Source organism: Dunckerocampus dactyliophorus, chromosome 4, assembly GCF_027744805.1.
Source record: "Dunckerocampus dactyliophorus isolate RoL2022-P2 chromosome 4, RoL_Ddac_1.1, whole genome shotgun sequence".
Taxonomy (NCBI): Eukaryota; Metazoa; Chordata; class Actinopteri; order Syngnathiformes; family Syngnathidae; genus Dunckerocampus; species Dunckerocampus dactyliophorus.
In genome coordinates, this window is record NC_072822.1 from 2225793 (window position 1) to 2251329 (window position 25537).

The 25537-nt window shown below is 42.7% G+C and overlaps 2 protein-coding genes across 9 annotated transcripts; both read left to right on the top strand.

Annotated features, from left to right (window-relative positions):
- The first annotated feature begins 238 nt into the window (after positions 1–238).
- Positions 239–5466, top strand: gra (granulito). 3 transcript variants are annotated; one of them, XM_054773114.1, is made up of 7 exons: positions 239–400; positions 1134–1271; positions 1396–1448; positions 3824–3881; positions 3956–4062; positions 4141–4199; positions 4334–5282. In XM_054773114.1, the coding sequence occupies exons 1-6, from the start codon at positions 250–252 to the stop codon at positions 4177–4179; spliced, it is 546 nt and encodes a 181-aa protein (XP_054629089.1). In that variant the 5' UTR covers positions 239–249; the 3' UTR covers positions 4180–4199; positions 4334–5282. The 3 variants fall into 3 exon arrangements, with proteins under 3 accessions (XP_054629089.1, XP_054629092.1, XP_054629090.1); XM_054773117.1 differs by having other exon boundaries at positions 271–400; positions 1189–1271; positions 4334–5466; XM_054773115.1 differs by having other exon boundaries at positions 303–400; positions 1087–1271.
- Positions 5467–5630: 164 nt separating this feature from the next.
- Positions 5631–24789, top strand: rufy3 (RUN and FYVE domain containing 3). 6 transcript variants are annotated; one of them, XM_054773107.1, is made up of 18 exons: positions 5631–6098; positions 11736–11909; positions 11987–12104; positions 12677–12778; positions 12860–12983; positions 13833–13897; positions 14037–14102; positions 14189–14258; positions 14340–14432; positions 14516–14599; positions 14663–14830; positions 16576–16673; positions 17365–17484; positions 18789–18894; positions 21330–21406; positions 21482–21509; positions 21623–21700; positions 22798–24789. In XM_054773107.1, exons 1-18 carry the CDS (start codon positions 5843–5845, stop codon positions 22939–22941), a joined length of 1971 nt encoding a protein of 656 aa, XP_054629082.1. In that variant the 5' UTR covers positions 5631–5842; the 3' UTR covers positions 22942–24789. The 6 variants fall into 6 exon arrangements, with proteins under 6 accessions (XP_054629082.1, XP_054629084.1, XP_054629085.1 ...); XM_054773109.1 differs by lacking the exon at positions 22798–24789 and adding an exon at positions 22547–22766 and having other exon boundaries at positions 5632–6098; XM_054773108.1 differs by lacking the exon at positions 5631–6098 and adding an exon at positions 9391–9946 and having other exon boundaries at positions 22798–24787.
- Positions 24790–25537: the final 748 nt, after the last annotated feature.

Consider the following 25537-nt stretch of genomic DNA (forward strand, 5'->3'; position numbering starts at 1 on the left):
GAATTACTGTTGTAAACATTTCATGATATCACGCCTTTATTATTGAAATTGATTTATTTAAACCTCAATGAACAGCTACAAACATGTTATATTATAAATAAAACCCATCTAAATAGATTAAGTCAAAATAAGTCAAACCTCTTAATGCAAATTTCTCACGAACGAACCGGCTCTCAAGAGCACCACAGTGTGTGTTTAACCCCCCCACCTCCCCTTGTCAGTGTGGACACTCGCCACACATCTTGACCAATGACATTCGCCTTTAACAGAGAAAAAGACGAGGAAAAACTAATCGCTTCCAAGCGACGCGAGCCGTCTCCAAGAGCCGATTCGTTCGCGACCGACACATCACTAGCGGGTGACCATACAACACGCCGACGAACGTCCGTCACGTCTGCAGGTGAATTATTAAATGATTTGACGAATTTAAATACAGAATGTCGTAACATTAATGTGCCAATTACCTTGAAATACGTTGACAAAGTGAACACCTACGTAGTTTACAAAAGGACCAACCATAAGTAACTTGTTAGAAGTACGAGCTAGTGTTAATCGGTCATCACTCAGTTTGTTCTTTAACAGTAGCATTTGGGGTAATAAAAACAAAAAACTTTTGTATATACATTTTTTCCTGGGGTTAACCGTAAACTTCAGAGGGATTGCGTGTCTGTATAACTAGCAAAAATGCAAAATAACATGGCGACAGTGCATCGCTAAGCTAATGTGGCTAAGCTCCGCAGAGTATTGCACTGCTGAAATAAACCTTATTTTACATATAAAGTAGTCCATAATTGAATTGCTTGTTTATACCACCCCTGATGTGCTATATATTTAGAAATGTACCTTACCTATCTTGTACATGTAGCTTACATATAAAGTTTGTTCACTTCGTGTGTTTACATGTTCTAAAGAGAAAATAAAGAATATGCAACAATGGATGGATAGATTATGCAAAGAAATAAAAACTCAGAACGAATAAATAGTAATGGTAAATAATAACAAAATAAGTAAAGGTATTAAGTATACATGAATAAATAGATACTGGAGTAAAACTGCCAAACACGCTTCATAAACACATGGATACAGAATGAAGCTGGGAACGGAGATGTGGACTTGATACTTGTGGCCTGTAGCATTGTCAGCTTGTACTAATTCTGGAGAAACTGTGATGAACCTGATTGACGTCAGAATGGAGGTGTCAAGGAGAAGGATACTCCAGAAACATCTGGAGCCTGCAAGACCCCTCCGTCGCCGCCTCCAAGTTGACATGGGTAAGTGGTGTGCAGCAGAAGGTTCAACTTGTAAACACTCGTCAACAAGTTCATGAGTTGCTATCAGATCAGCTCATATACGAAGTTCTCCCCTCATGTGCTATGTTTGTATTTCTTGATTTAGAACCCCGAGTAACTGTTCCATCATGTGCCTTGCTGGACTTTGTGGATGATGAGGTAAGAACTGCAATAGCAAAGCCTGTGCTTGACCTCTAAGCAGTTGCTTGGATTTTACCTCAACTTGTTTTGTTCCAGCATCAGATTGTTAATCATAAGATCTTTATATATACACAGGCATTTTTAAGTCAGTATTTAAATATCTTCAACTCTTAACCAAGTGTAAAAATAATTTGAAATAACCAGTGTAAAACCTTCAAAAGTGATCACTCGGAAGTCTTTTACATATTGTCTGCTGTAATATCTTCTTTTTCTCCTCTCATAAAACTAGAGCAGCAACATAATCGATTATCCAATTAATCGACAACCATTTTGGTATCCAGTTAATCGATTTTTGATTTAAAAATGAAAATATCCTCTGATTTCAGCCGCTCAAATGTGAATATTTTTTAATTTCCGTAGTCATCCATGAAAGCAGACTATTACCAAAAGAAGATTTTCACACACATCAGCTTTGACTCTGGAAAACCATGATGGACATTTTTGCCTCTTTTGTGATACACTCCTGGTCAAAATTTTAAGACCAGTTGAAAAATTGCAAGAATTCCCTTTTTGCACTGTTGTATCTTAAGTAGATTGTAGGTAGACCTTCAGAAAAGGGAGTGCAATGGGAGTGAGACCAAAACAAATTCAGAGTAAGCAATTTATTGCAAAGAAGCATTAAAGTGAAATAGGATGTTCAGCAGCTGATCAAAAGTTGAAGACCACAGCATTTAAAAGCCAAAATCTTGGCAAAAATGTGGATTGAATTTTATTTTCTGTCAGGTATTCACACTGTCATGATCTGTTGATGGCAAAGGCAAAAAAGCTTTCTCTCTTTGAACGCGGTGGGATTGTTGAGCTGCATAAACAAGGCCATTGCTGCTGAGGTTGGACGCAGTAAGACAGTCATTTCAAACTTCTTCAAAGATCTTCAGGGTTATGGAACAAAAAAGTCAAGTGGTAGACCCAAAAAAATGTCGCCGGCCCTGAGCTGGAAGATCCTTTTTGCTGTCTGTCAAGATACGGGACCATCCTCGGCCCAAATGAAGTTTGTTCCTGGTGCCGAGTGCAGTCCAATAACCATCAGACGCCATCTGAAAGAGAAGGCTTTTAAGGAGAAAAAACATCTTAAAATGCCTCGTCTCCTTCAACGCCACAAAATTGCCCCGTTTGGAATTTGTACGAGAGCACCAAATATGGGACATTGAAAGGTGGAAGAAGGTTTTATTCTCTGATGAGAAAAAATGTAACCTTAACAGTCCTGATGGCTCCCAACTGAGATGTTTTTCAGCACGACACAGTGGAGGGGGCACCGTCATGATCCTTCAATGGAACAATGGAGCTTCATGTTGTGCAGGGGCGTCAAACGACAGCTGGCTATGTGGAGATGTTGCAGGGGGCATCCCTGATGACTGAAGGCCCTCGTCTGTGTAGTAATGACTAGCTTTTTCAACAGGACAACGCTGCACTTCACAAAGGACTTCTTCCAGAGGAACAAGATCACTCTTTTGGACCATCCTGTGTGTTCCCCTCATCTAAATCCAATTGAGAACATTTGAGGATGGATGGCAAGGGATGTTTACAAAAATGGACATCAGTTCCAGACAGTGGATACCCTCCATGAAGCCATCTTGACCACCTGGAGCAACATTCCACTAGCCTCCTGGAAACACTGGCATCAAGCATGGCCAAACGCATTTTTAAGCTGATTAACAAGAATGGCGTAGCTACTCATCACTGACTCCTTTTTTGCACATTTGATTTCTATTTTAGGAGATTATCAGGATTTTTTTGAGCTATGGTCTTCAACTTTTGATCATCTGATAAAAAGCCTATTTCACTTTAATTCTTGTTTGCAATAAATTGCTTGCTCAAACATTTTTTGTGTGTCAATCCCATTTTTGTATTTTGGAGCTCCACTTGGAACCTCCCTAAAATTAGGATCAGGAGAGTATGTTGCGGACCAAACCACTAACTGTCTGTGTTTGGTTCATATTTATTTCTCGGGCCTCACTGATAACTCGATTAATCGAAAGAGCAAGCTTCAGATTAATCGACTAAGAAAATAATCATTAGTTGCATCCCTACATAATATCCTTTAAGCTTCTCCATCTTTGGGAATAAGTGTGATTTTTTTTTCCCCTTATAATTTTCATGTAATTCCTATATGATATTTAAGACACAATGTGTGTGTGTGTGTGTGTGTGTGTTGGGGGGGGGGGGGGGGGGGTGTCTTAAAATATACAGTACTTTTCCAACAAGAATTGTCTTGTCGCTTCAGTCATTACTTCAGCTCTGACAAAGAATGGCTCCTTTTGTGCTGTTGAAATGTGTTCTTATTTTAGTTTTCTAACAAGACACTTAAGTGGACATATATTTTAAAATATCCCCAGACAGATATTGGCATAGAGCAGTTCTGCAAGATTGTCAACCTCCAAGAGCAGAAAGAAGGTAACTTGACCGGTCTGACACATGACTGTCTTTCCTTAAATGTACATGTGTATGTTTCAAACACTCTATTGCAGAAAGAATATCTTACTCTAGAGATGTTTTAATTGGTCTGGCGAGTTGTCCTGCAGCCAAAAAGAGGCCAGAATTCTTACCGGACCACCCCGTAGTGTTACCCAACGCAGTAAGTCAGCTCATGAAATTGTCACGGAATAACAAATCTTTGTGTATTGAATAAGATGACATGGTGCTGTCTTACCAGAGATCTCCAAGCTCTCTGCCGTCACATGAAAGCGGCTAGGACGTCGGCAAAGAGGAAGTGTGAGTTCCGTGTTCTGTCTTGCAACCTCATCTCCAGTCTTGTTTGTTCTACTAGTAGATGTTTTCTTCCCGGTCCAGCTTGAATTGTTTGATTTCACGGTGTGCAATGTAACGATTGTCATTGTCTGTTTCAGGGTGGCAGCACTCGACTCTCTAATTAGTTTGCACAGACACTCATGCTCTTTGCTACCCTCAAAGTGCGTATCTGCACTTTTTTTTTTTTTTTACTTTTCTTGTTGTATTTATTTGGACATTTCACGTTCCACGCCTTTCATTTGACCAGTAACAACCCAGAAACGGCTACGGTTGTCCTAAGTAAGTAGATGTACTGCTTCATTTCCCCAAACATGACTACTGGCATTTTGCTTCTTTGTTCTGCAGTGGGATATTTTGCTTGACTAGTGTTGTGTATTTGTCATTTCTATATTCTATTGTTAAAAGGCTTGCTTTGTTGATGTTTCCCTTTTGTGTGGAATTAAAACATCTGCATTATATTTTTGTATTAAAAGTGCCTTTGGGCTGTTCTGATGTTTGCAGTGGTGTGAAAAAGTGTTTGCCCCCTTTCTGATTTTTTTTTTTTTTTTTGCATGTTTGTCACACTTGAATGTTTCAGATTATCAAATAAATTTAATTAGTCAATGACAACACAACTGAACACAAAATGTAGTTTTTAAAATGAAACTTGTTACTATTAAACGGAGAAAAAAAATCTAAACCTACATGGTCCTGTGTGGAAAAAGTGATTGCCCCCCATGTTAAAACATAAATTAACTGAGATTGATTGAGATCTATCAGTGTGTAAAAGGTTATAAAGCCATTTCGAAAGCTTTGGGACTCCAGCCAACCACAGTGAGAGCCATTATCCACAAATGGCGAAAACACATTCTCATGCTTTGACTGTTTGATCACTTTTTTTAAATTTTCCCTCACCTTTGGCACTATCAAAACTAAGCCGGCTACAAATAACTTCCAAACAAAACAACTTCACTGTAAAATTATCCGCACAAAAACATTTTAACAATTCAGAAAAAATATGAAAACAATTTATACCATGTATAAATGATAAAAGGATAAAATAGGATAATCAATCATCATTTTGGAATCTGTTATTCACAGTTTTTATGTTATCTGTGTTTATTATAATTTTGCAGTGCGTATGCATAATGCAATAATTATTAAAAAATATAGATTTTTCACAATGTGATGGACTGACTGTTAGGCTTGTTTTCATATAGCTGCTTGTTTCTCTCGCGAGATCTGGCAAGATTGGACACAGGTGGTGGTGACACATGACGGCAGCGTGGGGAATTTGCATACACGAACGAATCGCAACTCCGAGTCGGTTAACTTGAAAGAGACTTTCAAAAGATTCGACTCGTTCGCGAACGTCGCAGCTCAAATTTTGCAGTGGATGGCCCCCCCCCCGTATGCTGGTCATCAGCGAGGACAGTGCATGACATGTTCCGTCATCAGTGGAGTCAATTTACCTGAACGATCGTGGATTAAATCTGGGGTAGTGTGTCGACTGTCTCTGAAAATCGACCTCCATGCGAGACCGAGGCTAGGCGCGCCTAGCTAGCCGAGCACAGAGAACCGCCGCCGGGGTTACATGAAGTGAGTTTCACCTGGACTAGCTTGCAAGGATGGCGGACAGGGACGTGCAACCGAGGGATGTTCCTCCTCTGCATTCGTCCTCGGACGGTTGTGGGAGGCAGAGTTCCTCGGACGAGAACGGACATGTGGACAGCCCTGACGAGACTCTTTCGCCGACCTCGGTGATATATTTCAAGGAGGCTCTGAGCTCCGCCAACGTGAGGTTTGGGAAGGCTGGGTCGCTGTTGCCCTCTTCGCCTCAAAAGTATGACTTCCACATTGAGAGGGTCGACTCAAAACGCAAAAGTGAGTAGAAAGAAACAACTGACACACATTTTTACCAATTGCCATTCATGCAAAACTTACAGGTTGTACTGTTATGCTAACTAAACAAGCTAACCTCTGTATAACTCGTCCGTTACTTTAAAATGGACTTTAAGTGGACTATTTTGTTTAAATAAGACTTCAAAACTGTCAAACTGGTGGCGTAAAACGTAATAAACTATGTAAACTTGAAAGAAATGTCGTACTGTATGGCTAATTCAAGCTAATGTCAACAAGTTGAGTCCATCACATGACAATGTCCCGTGTAAGACTTCCTGTTTGTGTTTGTGACGCGAGACTGAATTGTTTCGCTGCTTTTCTTTAACATAACAACCAACCCACTGAGAATTGTAGTTGTGAATTCCACCGTTGAACTCTATTGTGTGGAATTTTAGGAGGCGTGGGGTAGTTTCCCCTGTAGGAAATAATGACAAATAGTCTGTTCCAGGGTCAAACTGTCGCCATCACAGCACCTTTATTAACACAGGCAATGTTTGAAGTCGCATTTAAACATTTGTAGCTACCATATACATGTAAAAATAATGTCTGTAACTTTAATGCTAATGAGTTGTGTTCGTCCACGCCTGCGTGTATCCACACAACAACGTAACATTAAGGAGCGGGACAGGAGGACACAAACGTTTGCAACACTAGCATAGCTATGTGAGCTACAGTGCTAACATTACATTCACATTTTAACTGCGACGTCATGATAGGTTAGCCTGTTTGCTGAAGAAAAACAAAATGATCAAACTTAACGGCCAGGTGTTTAGCCAACTGACGGATAGCTCCAGGCTTGGTTTTAAGATGTGTAGCAAAGCCTGAAGCCTCTTCTCTCAGATGTGGAGCGAACGAGCGAGGGAGATGATAGGTTTTTCTCTTCAACAGGCTCTAGGCACACATACCACTGTTTAGGATATCATTAAAAAGTCATTTTTGCATACCCTTTGGCTAATGTCCACAGAACTTAACAGAAGGCTGGGGGAGTTTTTTCCCCATAGGAAATCATGGGAATATAAATCCTCAGGGTCAAACTGTAGCCATTTTTACAACTTTTATTAGCTGTACAGGCAATGTTTTAAGTAACATTTTAACTTCAACAAGGTTGGTTAATCTGTTGACGCTCACGCCGAGCTGAGGTCCCGTGTGAAAAACAAGAAGCGAAGCACATCTGAGTTCATGTGAAAAAAATGAAGCTGACGTCTCTCGTGTCCTCGACGGTCAAGTTGCATGGAGACACGGATGCTTTTCGGCGCTCATGCTGTGTCACCGTCCATTTATGTGAATGGTAATCAGGAGGTCATCGTAATTACATTTCCCTAATAGGAGGCATGAGGTCCTGCTGAGGTCTCACACGGCGCACATTAAGTGAGGGACAGGAAGTGTAACTGTCTTGTGGTATAATCATGCGTCAGTACAGCCAAGGAGACATGGTTAGCGATGGTGCCAAGGAAAAGCCAGAGCTTGAAAACCCTCTCCTGTTAAAGTCTCTTGTTTGGGCACACTTGGCCTTCTCGGTGAAATACATAAACGGACAAAGACAAGTGGCTAAGACGATATCAGTGTGCCGCCATTGGTCAGTAGAGATGGGGAACAGGGCTACAAGCTGGAACTATTAATGCTTTCCGAAAAATGAAATCATTTACTTTCAAACTCTGACTGTTGCACTTGAATGCATCATTGCACTCTCCCGCCTTGTTATTACTGTCGCTTTCATAGGTTTTTTTAGGGATTAGGCCCATCATCCACAATCCTTATGTGAGACAAGAACACGCATCTTTCCCTTTTCGGTACGTTGTAAATATGGAAGAACTGCTAGCACGAGGCGGCTAATAATGCAGTGTAATGGGATTCACCTGTTCCGCCGATACACCCTCTAAAAAAACCCTTGAACAAGGTTTTCTCGTTTTATATACACTCTCTGACCGTGTGGTAACAGGCACATTCACAATAACATGCAATACTTAAAAGTATTTTGCCGTATTTTGGTCATTTTGAGCATTACTGAAGCTTCTTTCCTGGGCGCGTTGATTTCACAGTGCCCGTAGCAATGACCGCTGCTACCGTCTACCACAACAGCAGAGACAGAGAGTTTGCTACCACTAATCATGGCAGACTTCATGAGAGCTGCTGCTGCCGCCGACGACTACTTTTACCTCTGCCCCCAGGCGGACCATTACCATTACAGGATAACGCTACAAGTTATCCTGTAGCACTAGTGCTAAGCGTTTCATTGATGAAATACTTGCAATGTCTGCTCTCGCTGGGATGCCCACTGATGGGATGGGGGTATCTTTCTTAGTCGGTAGCGTGTGGAATCTCAAAGTTGAACAATTTCTACTTTTTTTTGTTGCAAATCCGCTACCACACACGTGCGAGGCGTGACTTAAAACCCAGCATTAACTTTTCCAAACTCACAGGCGATGCGGCAGCAGGTCCAGTCGCTTACGTTACCTCTCGGTAGGGTCCTGAGACGCTGTGACGGAGGCACACTGTCGCTACACCAGGGAAGTAGTTCTTTGGTGTTAGCTCCGACAATAGCAATATCGCTGTAGCTTTGTTAATATGCAGGGTTTTTTTGTTGTTGTTTTTTTAGAAGCCTTTATTACCCCATTACCTGCATTGTTAGCTGCCTCATGCTAGCAGTTTTTCTCTGTTTAGAACACACAGAACAGGGCCAGATGTGTGTTCATGTCTCACATAAGGATTGTGGATGGTGGACAGTTTTCCTTGAACATGCTCAGGGAGGATACTGTAGCGACCTGGAAGGTAGAGTTTTGCGATTTCCAAATGTCTGTGAACGTGACAGGCTGAGTCCTGACTGTGTGTGGCGGTTGAGTTTGCTGATGTTGTTTTAGCATGGTTCAGCCGACAGTGGCCTGTTTTGTTTTTGCAGTAAAGAGGTTGTTGATCGACCACCTCCCTGTCATCCGTAGAACGGCCAGCTAGATGTTAGAATACCGTCTGTATCTTTCATGATATTCACAGCAGTCGAGCAGTGTTGTAGTTCTCAGGCAAGTCTCGTGTTGACGGACCATACTTACGCTTTTAATCAATTTATGCATTTTTTTTGAGAATTGTATTTATTGGAGGAAAACCTGCTTGCTGTTTTCAGCTTTACATGTTTCACTTTAAAGCTGCTTGCATCCTTTTCTGGGGACCACCACCCCCATCACTATTACCCCCGCCCTCTGGCTACCCCCACCCCCCGCCTTTTTTTTTCTTTACGCATGCACCATCTGCTCACGTGATGCCGTGCTGGCTGCCACCCAGCCCTCCTCCACCGTCGGCCATCTTGGTCAACACCCAGTGTGCATCCACGGCGGTGCACAGGCAGAGTGACTTAGCGGAGGAGGGCGGCCTCTCCTTGCATCCTTTAATCTCTCTCCTGCACAAAAGGGCTTGAGGGGGGAAGGGGTCGGAGGAGGAAGAGCTGCGTCTCAGTCGGTCCCAAGGAGGAGGAGAGGAGGGTGCAACCCGTTCAGCTCCTCCACAGACACCTGCTAAAGGCATCCTCATCTTGGTGTTTTTTTTGTTTGTTTGTTTTTTTTGTTTCCTTCACGAGGGAATTTTCCCGGAAGAAAAACACCACTTCCTTTTCGCCTTTTCCCCCCCCCTTGATCCCTGAACCTGCTGAGTCATCACCATCATCATGTCTGATCTGACGCCTCAGAGCGAGACCCCGACTCCCACCACAGACAAGATCACCCAGGCCGCCCGGGAGACCATCTATCTATGCAACTTCCGCGTGTCCGTAGACGGCGAGTGGCTGTGCCTGCGCGAGCTCAACGACATCTCCCTCACCCCGGACCCCGAGCCCGCCCATGAAGGTAACATGTTACGGGCTCCCGGCCCCCAAGACAAGGGGCCGCCTCACCCCGACGAGGGAGGAGTGCCGCTACCTGTGCTTAGAACGTGTGCTCAACAGATGACATCCCGATGTGTAGCGATGACACTGCAGTTAGGGATGTGCTTGTTCCTTCCTTCCTTCCTCTTCCGCTTGCCACGCCTTCCCACAAGTCCTGTGCAGGGAAGACAGCTCGGAAAGCTTCCTGGGAAACGTGGATGTTATGGGCCGAAAAATTGCTATGTGTTGTCTTTTGCTGCTGTTGTTTTTGCATGCCATGTGCAGTATACTAGTATGTACTCTTTAATGCTCATGTTGGCTTGTATTTATTATTCATTTCTCTCTTATATGTGTTTTTCACATTGCAAATGTGTCAAAAACTGTTTTGCCCCACGTTTGTAAGCGATCAATTGTAAAATTATTAGTAATAGAACAGGGGTGTGCACATTTTTTATCATCACTGGCCACATACTGAAAAAACAAAGGATGAATGGGCCACTTTGATGTTTGACATTATTTATTATTTACATTATTTACAACCCAGTTCTATATATTTAAAGGAAAAGCAGCCTCCATCTCAACTTTGTGAAAAGCGTGTTATTAGTGTAAACCTTTTCTCCTTTCTTCCGCTTTTATTGCTTGTTTTTACATTTCTACTATTTTTTAGTTTTTTTACATTTTTTTGTAATGTTCTGACTTTATTCCCATAACATTTTAACTTTATTCTCATAATACTGCAAGTTTTTCCCAACCTATTTTTTCCGAGTTGCAACTTTATTCTCTTTGTTTTGTTTGTTTCACATAATATTGTTTTTAATTTAATTTGTTCATTTTTTTAATTTTTTCAATAATTGTTTTTTCTTCATAATATTTTAACTTTAATCTCTTAAAATTACTGCTGGGTATTTAAAAAAAAAATTGTTTCCATTTTCTTGATTAATTGTATTTTTAGAATGTGCCACGGGTAAAAAAAAAAACGGCCCCCGGTTGGCCCTTTGGACACCCCTGCATAAGAAGCTGTAGTATCGCCACTTGAGTTGAACGTTTCTCTCAGTTGCAGTCATGTAAATGTTATGTTATGTTATGTTTTATTTTATATGTTTTCTTTCGCTTTTTGGGTTTTATTTTTAGGAAACTCAGTGCAGTCGTCCCTCGTTTATAGCGGTTATTTTCAATGTTAATAAACGGAATATTTTCATAGTTATTCATAAACAGGTTTTCTATGCTCTTTCTAAGTACGGTTTTTAACACTGGAGCCCTGCAGACATGAAATAACACCCAAATTGTCACCTTTACACTCCTGTTATTCTTTGTTTACAACACATTGCTCAACTCTTATGCTGGAGGGACTCGCAATCTAGCGAGCCAACCAGTTAGCCTTGAATTTATTTCTTCTAAACTTAAGAAGCTAAAAACCTACCACTTCCACACGGGATGGGAGGAGAACTTCCTTTCACTCTATCATGTGGGACATGCCACGGCTGACTTCATGCAGTCTTAAGGTAATGTAAGGTAATGTCTCAATGTTTTGTGTCATTACTGTCCCCAGTGACCAGAATACTACCTATCACTTGTATTTCAATATGTTTTGACTAATTATAGACTATAATCTACCATGAAACAGCCATCATTTAGTAATTCATTTGTGAAAAATCGCGATATAGTGCGGGAGCGATCATCAAACCCAGACACTGCGAGGGACGACTGTAGTGGGTTTTGTCTCAACAACAATATGAACCCGTCATGTTCTCTCTCTCTTGCGTCTGGTCCAGATCCTAAGGACCCGATCACAATTGAGCGCCTCAACCTGATGAACATGGCCAAACTGAGCATCAAGGGCCTGATCGAGTCGGCGCTCAACCTGGGACGAACGCTGGATTCGGACTACGCGCCCCTGCAGCAGTTTTTTGTGGTGATGGAGCACTGCCTGAAACACGGCTTGAAAAGTACGATGCTTACGTTTTGCATTGCAGTTGAACCACATCAGGTCATGCAGTTTTGGACTTTTTTTTTGTTTTGCCAGCCAAGAAGACATTCCTGGGCCAGAACAAGTCCTTTTGGGGGGCCTTGGAGCTGGTGGAGAAGCTGACACCTGAGGCTGGGGAGATCACCGCCAGTGTGAAAGACCTGCCTGGCCTCAAGTGAGTTCATTGCCGTTGATGTGGTTCATATCCATCTGGGAAGCCCAGACTTCCCTCTCTTCATCCAGCGGATCCCTAGGCGTTCTCAGGCCAGTTGAGAGGCATAGTCTCTCCAACGTGTTCCCCGAGGCCTCCTACCGGTCGGACGTGTCCCGAACACCTCCCCAGGGAGGCGTCCGGGAGGTTTCCTGACCACACGCGCGAGCCACCTCATCTGGCTCCTCTCAGTGCGGAGGAGCAGCGGTTCTACTTCGAGTTTCTCCCGGATGTCAGTGCTTCTCACCTTATCTCCAAGGGAAAGCCCAGCCACCCTACGGAGAAAACTCATTTCGGCTGCTAGCACCAGCAGTCTTGTCCGTTCGGTCACTACCAAAGCTCATGACCATAGGTGAGGGTAAGAATGTAGATTGACCGGTAAATCGAGAGCCTTGCCTTCTGTCTCAGCTCCCTCTTCACCGCAACAGACCGATGCAGAGTCCGCATTGCTGCAGACGCCGCACCAACCCGCCTGTCATAGTTCATAACAATCTAATGAGACTCGTGATTAAAAAATGTGCTTTTTTGGATAACAGAACCCCTTTAGGAAGAGGGCGGGCGTGGTTACGACTCGCCCTGATGCAGAAGAAGCTCTCTGATTACATGAAGACCATCATCAACAGGAAGGACCTCCTCAGGTTGATCACCTTGTCTTAGGGAACATTGCCGATATTGTCTTCAATTCTCCTCATAAACGCTGTTGTCTTCTGCTTTTGTAGTGAATTCTATGAGCCAAACGCACTGATGATGGAGGAGGAGGGCGCCGTCATCGCTGGACTGCTCGTCGGGCTCAACGTCATTGATGCCAACCTGTGTATGAAAGGAGAAGACCTGGACTCGCAGGTTGGTCGCCGTTCGACAGCAAGGAACACATTCAGTAGGAAATGCAGCCGGATTTAACGTTTGTAGACGATTAGCTGCAAAAAGTACAGAGAAGGGGTTTAGTTAATAATATAATATAAACAGTTCTGTTCTACGAAGACAAAAAACAGTGGCGTAGAGAGAAAGCTTCGTTCGGATGTCCTGAATGCACCTGAACGCATCGTGGTCCAGTGTTCACATAAGCAGCTCGTTTGCTTCATCAGCCACAGTTCAGAATTATTCTTCTGCTTTTTGTTTAGATTTTAGTTCATTTAGCCATTTTTAGGCTTGAAAATGCTTAGGCCAAGAATAAGTGCAATTTGCAACTAATAACATGTCGTATTCAACTGCGAAACGGCGATCATTTATTAATTCATTCTTGAAAAACCGCGATAGCAGGGGCATGATGTTTGAACGGCGACCCGGCGAGGGTGGACTGTATCCCAGTTCAATGACCGTGCAGTTAAAGAGAGCTGTTTTCCTTTTCACTTTCTCATGCACTCCAAATCATTATCCAAGTTAAATAATTTCCTAAATGTGAAAACACATCATGTATAACAAGCCCGGCTCCAGTTGTCGCCTGCTCCCTCTTTGTGGTTTAGGTAAATAAACGCCCCGGCTATAATTAATAGCGTTCACATTATTCTTTGTTCTTTTTTTTTCTCCCTCATAATATTACAATTTTATTGTTGTTATTCTGTGACACCGCTAATACCATAAGGGTATTGTTAGTACTATTTTACTTCCTGTTTAGTGTGGCCCTAGTACTCCTTCATATAGTCACTGTGTGGTTTCAGGTGTCACTGATTTGCAATCAAATTCCCTTTGCAGGTTGGAGTGATTGATTTCTCAATGTACCTGAAAGATGGCGGACACAGCAGCAAGAGTGCAGAAGGGTGAGGGCTGTTTTGTAATTCTGACTGGAACAACAGTGATCGTCGTGTGAGAGATTCAGAAGGGCTGTTTGATGCTGTCCCTCCATGATGTGCTTCTAGTAGCACACAGTTTTTAATCTATCCATGTCTCCGCCTGCAGCGACGGTCAGATCACAGCCATCCTGGATCAGAAGAACTACGTGGAGGAGCTCAACAGACATTTGAGGTTTGGCAACCTGCAGCTTCCTTAATGCGCTGCTAAAGCTAATTAATAAATAGAACTGAGGCTCACGGTGCAACTTGTCTTGTTAGCGCTTCAGTAAATAACCTCCAGGCCAAAGTGGACGCGCTGGAGAAGTCCAACACGAAGCTAACAGAGGAGGTCAGGAGACTCTGCTGTTAAGTGAATAGCAGCGCTAATGGGAGCACGGTGTTATGTAGTGTGTGATGTTTTCCTGCGCAGCTAGCGGTGGCCAACAACAGGATCATCACGCTACAAGAAGACGTGGAGAGAGTGAAGGAAGAGAGCTCGTATCAGCTGGAGTCCAACAGGAAGGTGAAGTCTTGGTCTTCTTTTGCAGCAAACATCAAAGTCTTGTTGTTTTGTCAGTCTTTTGACGTCTGTTGTTTTTGTTTCAGGCGTTGCGAAGCGACTCTGCATCAGATGGTCCAGCACTGGGTGAAACACGCAAGCAGCTCAAGGAGGAAACGCTCCTTCGACTGGTGAGTCTTCCTGCTCCTCAGACTAGCGCTCTTTGGACAGGCTATGAGGTGTCTCTCGCGCAGGACGTGGAGAAGGAGCTGGAGGTGCAGATCGGGATGAAGCAGGAGATGGAGCTGTCCATGAAGATGCTGGAGAAGGACATCTGCGACAAGCAGGATGCGCTGGTGGAGCTCCGACAGCAGCTGGAAGACCTCCGCGTCATCAACCAGCAGCTCAGCCACAAGTCACAGGTCAGGCTGCTTGGGTGGGGGTAGACAAAATAATAATCCTGCATTTAACAGGATAGAAAACTGACACTGTTTGTCATGTTTATAAACGCAATTCATCTTTAAGACAGTAGTCACAATCAATAGGGTTCTTGCAGGAGCAACATCGAAGGTCTGAAGATGAGCCAAGCTGTGTTGATAGAGAGAAAGATGACTGGAACTATTTTATGAGCAGAGCAGAAGACACCATCACTGATGAGGAAGCAATAAAGGCTGCTGAAGAGGGAAAGGAGAGAGAATTAAAAAAAAAAAAAGTAAAATTAAAATGTATTTACAAAAAACCTCATCATATACTCTACACCAGTGGTCCCCAACCTTTTTTGACCCACGGACCGGCTTGTGTTCCCACAAATCTCCCACGGACCGGGGGGGGTGGTTTCGTACATTGTAGCGATCTAATTTATCTTATTTGTTGTGTATTGTGTAAAACTAAGACATGAATAACATCAAATTAAAAGCACAAAATGAATGGCGACCCACCATCCACCAGTTCAAGTTCCAGCCAAGTGTTTCCAGAGAGATGATGACATGGCTGTTTGACGTGTGTGGTAAAAGGCAGTGTGCTAGCATGGAGTAACTTGAGACAAATGTGCACATTAGCACTCAATAAGTCATCAAAACTTACCTTCATGCATTCCCACATAGTATCAGCATTTGATACCAAATATGAGGTGGAAGGAAAATGGTAAAAATACAGTAGTAGTCTATCTGTGCGGCGAGAGAAAGTTAGCACACCCACAGTGGACATGCGTCAAGTGAGACGGATGTAACAGAGAGAATCCGGCCACTTTTCAAAATAAAACATTAAAAAATGAAATAAATAATCTTTCTGTGCGGCCCGGTACCAAATGGCCCGTGACCCGGGGGTTGGGAACCACTGCTCTACAAAATTAATAGTGGCAAATAAGTCATACCTCAATTATTATTATAAAAAAATACTAAATGTACAGTTGTCCCTCGCTAAATCATGGTTCGAACATCGCTCCCTCACTATCATCGTTTTTAAAAAAATAAACAAGCAAACCGAGGGAAAATTTGAGCAAAAATGTTGGATGTCAACCGAAAAACATGCTAACCGGGACGGACGTTAACCGAGGTACCACAGTAATAACTACTCTAACGGCTACTGTTGGAGCCATAACCCACGACAAGCTAAACCTCAACCCTGAACCTCCGATGTCACTTCCGGTCCTCCCGGCACTAAGGTCTTCTGGGGAACACATTTACTGTGACACACATAGACAGGAGTTTTATTTATGTCCTAAATGGCTTATTTACTCTTATTATGTCTATTATAATGGGTATTATGAGTGTAAAGCCATTTAAAGCCGCATTATTTATAGTGGTATTTAGTATTTATGTCTGATATCTGATATGTCTCATTTCCTCTGATTATATCAGTAATACAAATGTAAAGGTGACTATAGGGATGTTATTTCATATCTAGAGGGGTCTATTCATGTTAAAAAACAAATTTAGAAGGTCGTATGCCAATTTTTTGCGCCATAACTATGAAAATATCCCATTTATTAATATCGAATCCTGCTTCACTTATCGCGGTCGGGTAGGGAACCAGTTAACCGCGATAAACGAGGGACAGCTGTCGTTTGTTTTCTAAGAAGTCAACAGTGTGGGAAGTTGAGCGAGGCAGAGGTGCACTACCTCGAAGGTTGACTCACAGCTGACTCTCTGGTTTCTTCCCCCTCAAGAGCGCCGATGCGGGATCCAAGCAGAAGAGTGACGTCATCGCTCGGCTGGAGGACAAAGTCAACCAGATGTCGGCCACCGTCAGACAGATGGAGAGCAGGTGAGCATCTGCTTTGCTTCACATCACCGTGTCACCACTTTTTAGCTTAAAACACTGTTGTTTTCTCCTTCATCACCTTCATCCTCCATCTTTTTTTTTTTTTTAATGGCTCATTTCTAATGCTACTGTCAGTGAGAAGCATTTGGTGAAGCAGGCCAGAAACCTCAACTCGGCCGCAGGGAAGCTCCTCCAGCTTCAGCAGTAGTAGAAGTACCGACGCCAACCAACCTTCAAGCCCCACTAATATAAAAATAACCGAACTAGGGAGTTACCTTTCTGTAAAAAAACCCATAAAACATCTTTCCACCAGCTTCAGCTTTGAGTAGAGTGGACTCAGTACATCTTTTAAGCGGTTCCTTGTGTTCGCCAACCCTTTTTCCTTTAAAAACACGAGCGGGTTCACACTTGTTCTCGTCGGAGGTCGGACCTGCGGCCTCCCGGACGGTCTGTGCTCATGTGCGCTCACTTGCGGGAGGGCGGGACGTTGTTGTGTTGATCCAAAGAGCAGGGCAAGACTATGATGTATGGATTTAGTGTGCGTGAACATTGTCGTCGTAACCATTAGGCTAATAAAACAATCAACAAAAGCAGCCTTTGCAAACTTCTTCACACGTTTGGTTTTTCAGTTGTTTTTCTTTTATGTTATGTTATGTTTTTGCATCCCGCCTCCTCCGCTTCCTCCTCCAACCAGGTGCAAGCAGGCCGAGCGGGACAAGGAGGCGGCGCTGGAGGCCAACCGCCTCTTCAAGCTGGAGTTTGGAGACAAAATAGAGAGCCTGCAAGCAGAGGCGGAGCAGCTCCGGAGACACAGGTACACCCTTGGCTCCTTCGAGACACATCGGAACTGCAGCGGAACCTTGCTTCGCGTCATTCATTTGTTCCAGAAGGGCCAACTCTAACCAAAACAGATGCTAACCGAGGCAGTTTTTCCCATGAGAAATAATAAATAGTTTTCCAATTATAGTTTGACGTGCAGGAAACAACTGGAAATGCGTATAAATTACAGGTGCATGATAACTATTGGGCCGATATGAGGGAATTGTGACGTCATACCAGTAAATCAGATAACATTAAAAATAGCTTTGATAACCCATAATCAAAAAAAATGCTCCAGTGAAGCGAGGTTACCCATGCTGTGCGGGTGAGCAAATCAAGCGCTCCTTTTTTCTCCTGCCTGTAACGGTAACAGCCTGTCCTGACTTTCCCCGAGCTCACTTGTAAACAAGCCTTCATGTTTCCAAGGAAGGCATTTCACACGCTGGTTGTAGTAGTTGTTGGGCGGGGGCGGCATCGTGGACCCCAAAAACCTTACCAGCCACCTGAAACGCCAGCGCTGCAGTGTTTGAAAAGTGCAAAACGTTTTGCCAGAGACCTCCGTAGCGGCACACCGGCTGCTCGGAGCGTGTGTCCGAATATAGTGCACTTTGCTGGGCCACGCCATGTGGCTCCTCCCCTTCTATACTCTGGTTCTCCTGATAGTAGTGATGGCAGTAGTGTCCTGATATTTGATGAGGGCAAATCAACAGGGGCAGTTGGTCAAACCTTAATTTGTTCCAGTCTTTCTATCCTCCGGGTGTGCACAAACTACACTTACTTTTAAGTTTTTAAAAAGAGCATCTGATGAATGAAAGGGATTAGTGAACATTTACGGTTGCTTTTACCTTCACTGAAGACGTGATTCTTGACGTGACTGTCCCCAAAGACGCGTTGTGGCAGCGAGGTGAACCACCACCACCTTCCTGTTTTGACATGAGCTGATTCTTGAATCCAACAGTGTTTTTCACCTCAATGCTGTAACCCAGAGTGGGTTAAAAATAACTCACGGCAAAACAGGAAGGTGGTGGTGGTTGATCTCGCCGCCACATAACCAGGCTAACCGAGGTTCCACCGTACCCTAAATCAGGGATGTTGCTATTAGTTTTTTTGAATAGCCCTTGAAGTACGTATTGTCAACAATAAATCAGAAAACAAATCGTGATGAAGATAAATGATAAGACAGCAGATCCCAAAGTCTTTCACAGTGGCGTACCCCTTCAGACATTTCACCTGAAGCCAGGTACGCCCTACTCCTGCACACTTACAAAAAAACATGAACTTTGATTCTCCTTCCTCCAGGTCCCATTTGGAGGCGGAGCTGAGGAGGGAGCGAGAGCGCCCCCTGACGCCCAGGCAGCCCAGCACGCCTCAGGGGGAGCGGAAGCAGCCGGAGAGCATCCCCAAAGTACACACAGCAAGGCTTTATAACACGGAGGTGTTTGGGTTGTGAAGGATAAACCGTGGATTGTCGAGACACGCGCCGGGTTGCCAAAGGATTGTCGCGCATGCTGCGTAGCTTACAGCGGCTGTAAATAGTCGCAGGTGTTGTGTAGAGCTAACACGGGAACAACGTCAAATTAAAAGCACGCAATGAATACAGAGCCACCGTCCACCATCAGCAGTCTGGACTTTGTTTTGAGAGCACGGAGGAACTCGACCAACAAATACGCACGTTGGCACTCAATAACGTCATCCAATCTTGCCTTTCCCACATATCGATCAGCATTTGGGAGCAAATATGAGGCGAAAGAAAAATGTACAGTAGTGAGATGGTGTGTTCAAGGACTGTCGAACAAAGTGGGAAAAGGTCACCGCTGGCAGCAAACAAGGTATGCAAAGAGGAAAAGGCTTCTTGAGACGTCATCTGTACTTCTGTGAAGAAGGTGTCGGACGTTTCGCTCCTCATCCAAAGAGCTTCGTCAGCGAACTGATTGGATGAGGAGCGAAACGTCCGACACCTTCTTCACAGAAGTACAGATGACGTCTCAAGAAGCCTTTTCCTCGATGGACGACAACTGTACGACTGAGAGCCTACACACAAGGTATGCAAAGACTGTAGGATTTCTAACTAGATTATTTTTGGCATAAATAATATTTCCAAAATTGATTTTGAAAGGATAAGGTTTTTTATATATATTAGCATGCTAACATAGCTAGCACACACATACACACGCAAAAATGAATATATTTGATATTTCTCCCACTATACAGTATTACTGTATGCTAACTGCTGCATCACATTATATTGTATCGTGGGACACAAGTGCAGGTGCTTGTCTTCAAAGTGTCACACATGCAGCCTACGTCGCCATACAGTGGTTGGGTGATATTTACCAGCCGAAATGCTAGGGTAGGGTGTATTGCCATGGTAACCCAGCCCAAACGGAGATAGAAAACGCCACTTTCCCTGACCCGAGGGGGATGGGGGTCAGTATGAGGAGGACTCTGAGCTGAAAGAGAGCAGACAATTCCAGAGGAGCGAGGAGGAGATGGGATGTCTCCCTTTTCGGGGACGGCCGCCTGAAATTCTGTGTTTTTGCTTCAATCAGTCAGCACTGTAAAATGAATATAAGACGGTGAATCTGAAACTGAAAGAGTTTTGTTTTGTCAATGAAAAAATGTCACGCTAGCAACATCTATTTACATCAAATTTGATGTTATTTCCAAATTCATTATTTACATTTTTTGGGAGGGGGAGGTTGGGGACCCCTGCCTCACAGCATGCTTGGGGATGTGATGTGCTCTTTTTTAAGAATGACACTTTTATACAAGTGGCTTCTTCATTACCTCCGCCAAGCGCAGCGCAGAGGTTATGTTTTTGTCGGCCTTGATCTGATTGGCTGTGTTCAAAATAACTTGAAAAGTTCTGAATGGATTTGGATGAAATTTTCAGGAACTGCCGGAAATGGGATATGGAAAAACTGATTCAATTTTGGGTGATCTGGATCACCGTCTGGATCCAGAAATTTTTTTTAAGGATAGGACCATTCTCGGAATTTGCTCTTATAACTCCACAAAAAAATGGTCAGCGCACTTGTTCGGTACATTTAGCCTTCCCGGTACATTGTGCTATCAGGCTAGGAGTTAGCATGCTAACGTTAGCATCGCTAGCATGATAATTTTAGCATACTAGCATTTTTTGCAATTTGAACATGAGCAGACACTTAGCACTATCATGCTAGGTGTTAGCATGCTAATGTTAGCATTTTCAGAGGTAGGCACTTATATAAACACTTACCACTGTCATACTAGGTGTTAGCATGCTAACATTGGCATGTTAGCGTTGCCAGCATACTAACATTAGCATACTAGTATTTTTTGCGATTTTCATGAATATGAACTTAAGCAGACATTTTAGGGCTATCGTGCTAGGTGTTAGCATGTTAACATAATTATACTAACATTTTTAGCAATTTCCGAGGCAGGCAATTATATAAACACTTGCAAGATAACATTAGCATGTTAGCATTATTTATTCAGTCCCTTCCATGGTATGTTTTCATGGTCGAGGAATCTAAATATGTAGATGTAGGACTAATATTTATGGTGCAAATCACAATATGGGGGGGGGACTATGGCATTTGGCGGCGGTTTGCGCTGTCCGAGTGCTTTTCTAGTTTTATAATGTAAGATTAATGTCAACAAACATTAACCATAGAATGGAATCGAATCATATCGTTTGTACACTGCATGGAATCGTAACGTTTTGAAATATGTTGCTTTAATCGCACGGTAACCCGTGTATCTACATTCTAATGGAATCATCCATCACCAAGAGATTTCCACCCTAGGAGATACACGCCATGACATGACGTTGACGTGTTCTCCGTCTTGTTCCAGCCTGGGTCGGCGTCTCCTCCGGGGACAAAGGAGGACCACGGCACACCAGAGGACAAGACCAGCCTGAGCTCCAGCTTGTATGCACCTTCAACAGCTTGAACTGTACGTCGGTCATATGAAATGTGTTCAACTATTTGTGTCTTCCTCTTTAGGTCCTTGTGTCCCTCTGAGGATGAGGAGGTGAGCTTTGACTTGATCTGAATTTTCTGGAACCCACCATCATGCGTGACGTCTTGTACATATGAAGAGGTGTAGTCCAGAGTGGATTTCATCACGCTGTCGGTGTCGTGCAGGATGAATCCTTTGTGGAGATCAGCCAGCCTTCCATCTGCAGCATGTGCCAGCTGGACGACTCCGTCCTGAAGACAAAGGTAGCACACCACGAATACAAGTGTTTTATTTTGCTAGTTAGATGAGCACAAACGCAACATGACATGACATTGTATGTTTTGTAACACACTGGTTCATGAATCACGGGGTACACTTTACAATAAGGTACACACAATTAATCAGCAGTTAATGAGGAATGAACCCACCTAACCACTACTCATTAGTTCCTCATTAGTTCCTCAGTAACCAGTCTAAATGTATATGCCTTAGTCATTAGTTCCTCATTAGTTCTTAGTTCCTCAGTAGCTAGTCTAAATGTATGTGCCTTAGTTCCTCAGTAACTAGTCTAAATGTATGTGCCTTAGTTCCTCAGTAACTAGTCTAAATGTATGTGCCTTAGTTCCTCAGTAGCTAGACGGCGATCACATCTGGCACGTCACCGAGCGTGACGGTAACATTAGCGACCCGCGTTACAATACTACATGTCACAACTTGAGGGCGTCTTCTTCGATGCCTCGATATTTGTATTATAGTTCATTTTCGTGCTTGAAAATGCTCAATTTATGCAATTAGCTTACATGTAGCATCGTATGTTTCAACTAATATTCCGTATTCAACCACGAAACGCCATGATTTGTTCATTCATATGTTTGGAAAAGCGTCACAGTGAAGTCGTGATGTGGTGAGGGATGACTGTAATTTTTCCCCCCCCTGAAAAACATTTTATTTTCTTTTAATACACCACATATCTCCAATTTTCTTTAATTTGTATGCAAAAAATGCTGTAAAGCATGTACATCCAAATTCCTTTGTAGAGTGAAACTTCTGTGTTTTTTTGTTTTTTTTCTTGTTTGGTCCTTTGGTGTATCTTGGAATAACATTTACAGAGATTCATCCTGGATTTCTGGAGGATGAACCTTCTGATTGGACAGCAATGTTTATGATGCCCCCTTGTGGCTGTGAGCAGCATGTGTGATGACGTCGTCAGTGCTACAGTATACATGTTCCAAAGTCTTCGACTTCACCCTCTTGCAGGAAAAAGTCCTAAAAACATTGTGGAAATAGCGAAGCCTTCCTAAAGAAAGATGGTAGCATGTATGAATGCATGTGTAGTGATGCAGTGATGTTGCTGTCGTAGAGGCAGTGTAAGAACTGCAGCGGCGTGTTCTGCGAGAGCTGCGCGTCCAACGAGCTGCCGCTGCCGTCGTCCATCTTGCCCGAGGTGGTGTGCGGCGCCTGCTACGCTGTCTTGCTGCAGCAGTACGCCTCCACGCCGTCGTAAAACACTGGAACAATGGCACCGCAACATGCACTTTGCTTTTTAAGAGTCCTCCAAAGATGATCTCATGGCCATATCACAGTGTTAAATCTCACATTTCACCCATACACAGGTATGTATATGCAGTACATCATTCATACATCCGGTGGTGTGAAATAATGTTGGCCCCTTCCTGATTTCTTACTTTTTTACGCTTGTCGCACTCAAATATTCCAGATCATCAAACAAATGTAAATATTAGTCAATGACAACACAACTCAACACAAAGTGCAGTTTTTGAATGAAACTTTTTATTATTAAGGCAGAAAAAAAATCCAAATCTCCATGGCCCTGTGTGGAAGACATAACTTAACTGAGAGGAATTGAGATCTATCAGTGTATAAAAGGTTCTAAAGCCATTTCTAAAGCTTTGGGACTTCAGCCAACCACAGTGAGAGCCATTACCCACAAATGGCCAAAGCATGGAACAGTGGTGAACCTTCCCAGGAGTGGCCGGCCAACCACAATGACCCCAAGAGCGCATCCAAGAGGTCACAAAAGACCCCACAACAACATCCAAAGAACTGCAGGCCTCACGTGCCTCAGTTAAGGTCAGTGTTCATGACTCCACCATAAGAAAGACGCTGGGCAAAAACGGCCTGCATGGCAGAGTTCCAAGACCAAAACCACTGCTGAACAAAAACAACATTAAGGCCCGTTTCAATTTTGCCAGAAAACATCTTGATGATCCCCTTTGAGGGAAAAAAATTGAACTTTGTTTTTGTGTGTGTCCCATTACATCTGGAATTTCAGAAAAAGAACATCACAGCAAGAGTAAAATATGGTGGTGGTAGTGTGATGGTCTGGGGCTGTTTTGCTGCATCAGGACCTGGAAGACTTGCTGTGATAAATGAAACCATGAAATCTGCTGTCCACCAAAACTAATACTTAAGGTTTAGGAGGCAATCACTTTTTCACACAGGGCCATTTAGCCTTGGATTTTTTTTTCTCCCTTCAAATTTCATTTAAAAAGTGCATTTTGTGTTGAGTTGTGTTTTCATTGACTAAAATTTACATTTGTTTGATGATCTGAAACATTTAAGTATGACAAAGATGCAAAAAGATAAGAAATGGGGGAGGGGGAAACACTTGTTCACACCAGTGGATAACTTGTAATAAGAGACACAACAAAGCAGAAGGTTACCACGATGGAAGATGTTTTTATTTTGATTTTACGTAATTGGATTTGTGTTGTGGTGAGACAAAAACAAGTTGAATTCCTAGAGACTTTCAACAATCATACATACACTAATGCTAAATGAAAAGCATCTTCTTTTTTTAAACTAAGCAAATGTGGAAATACATTAGAGCAGCTGCTTAAAATAAACGCCAAATAATAATCCAAAAACAACCCTTTGTTATCCGTTCATTTTCAAAACAAGCCACAAATGATCTGAACTTGGTTACAACTGCTGCTGTGTACTGTAATAGCTTTCTTGTAGCAACCTTTTCATTCATATCAGATGGAAATGCTTCTGTAATAAACCTTATTGAGTTTGCAAGCCTCTTTTGTGTCTCATCCGAAAATTACAAAGGATTTTCTGGGCCATTTTAATATATTTTTATTTGGTAATCAAGCCAAAACCTACGGGACCCCAGACGACACGGGGGGGAAATAATTTTGATGTGTTTAAAAAAAAAAAAAAAAAAGAGGAATTTTTGCTAAATCTATCAAACGTCTTTACTGGAGCCTTCATCACATGGTACTTTGCACTTGCCGCACTTTAGATCTCATAATTTCAATTTTTTATCTCTTAATTTACTTTTTAGCTCCTAATTATTACTTTTTAATCTTTACCTCATTAGCACTTCTTATCTCATAATAGACTTAATCTCATAATTATGACTTTGTATCTCAATTTTTTATTTGATAATTTCAATTTTCTTAGCCCATTATTTCGATTTTTTTAATCTCAATCGTGAGATAAAAAAAATCGGAATTACGAGATTAAAACTGCGCCGTTTTGTGACGTAATTTAGAGGGGTTTTTTTAATCTCAATTTCGGGTTTTTAGTCGATAACTTGGACTTTTTATCTCATAAATGGATTTTTTTAATCTCAAAATTATGACTTTCCATTGGGATATTTTTTTCTTTCAGTGGCGGAAACTATAGTTTTGCGATTTATTGCGACCCCAAATTTGGTGATGGACGTCCGCCATCCATCACAACCCGGAGTTTTATTGTCATATGCACAGTAAAACAGGTAGTTCTGCTATGCAGTGAAATTCTTATTCTGTTCATTCTCCCAAAAAGAAAGAAAACACAAGAGAATGAATAAGAACATAAGAAACATTAATACCAATGAATGAATAAATAAAAGGAGTTATGAGTGTGTGCGTGAATGTTGTGATACGAACGCCAATTTCTCAGACTCGGTGGCCCTTATCAGCTGTTAAACCTAAATAGTGACGGGAATGACATTATTAAATTAGATACTATAACATGTAGGAGGTACAAAGCCCAAACGGATTAAAATGCTGCTGCCGCCTCAACATTAGCTAGCAGCGGATGTTTGCGTTGCATCTTCAAATTAAGAGCAGCACGTTCGTTGCGTTTAT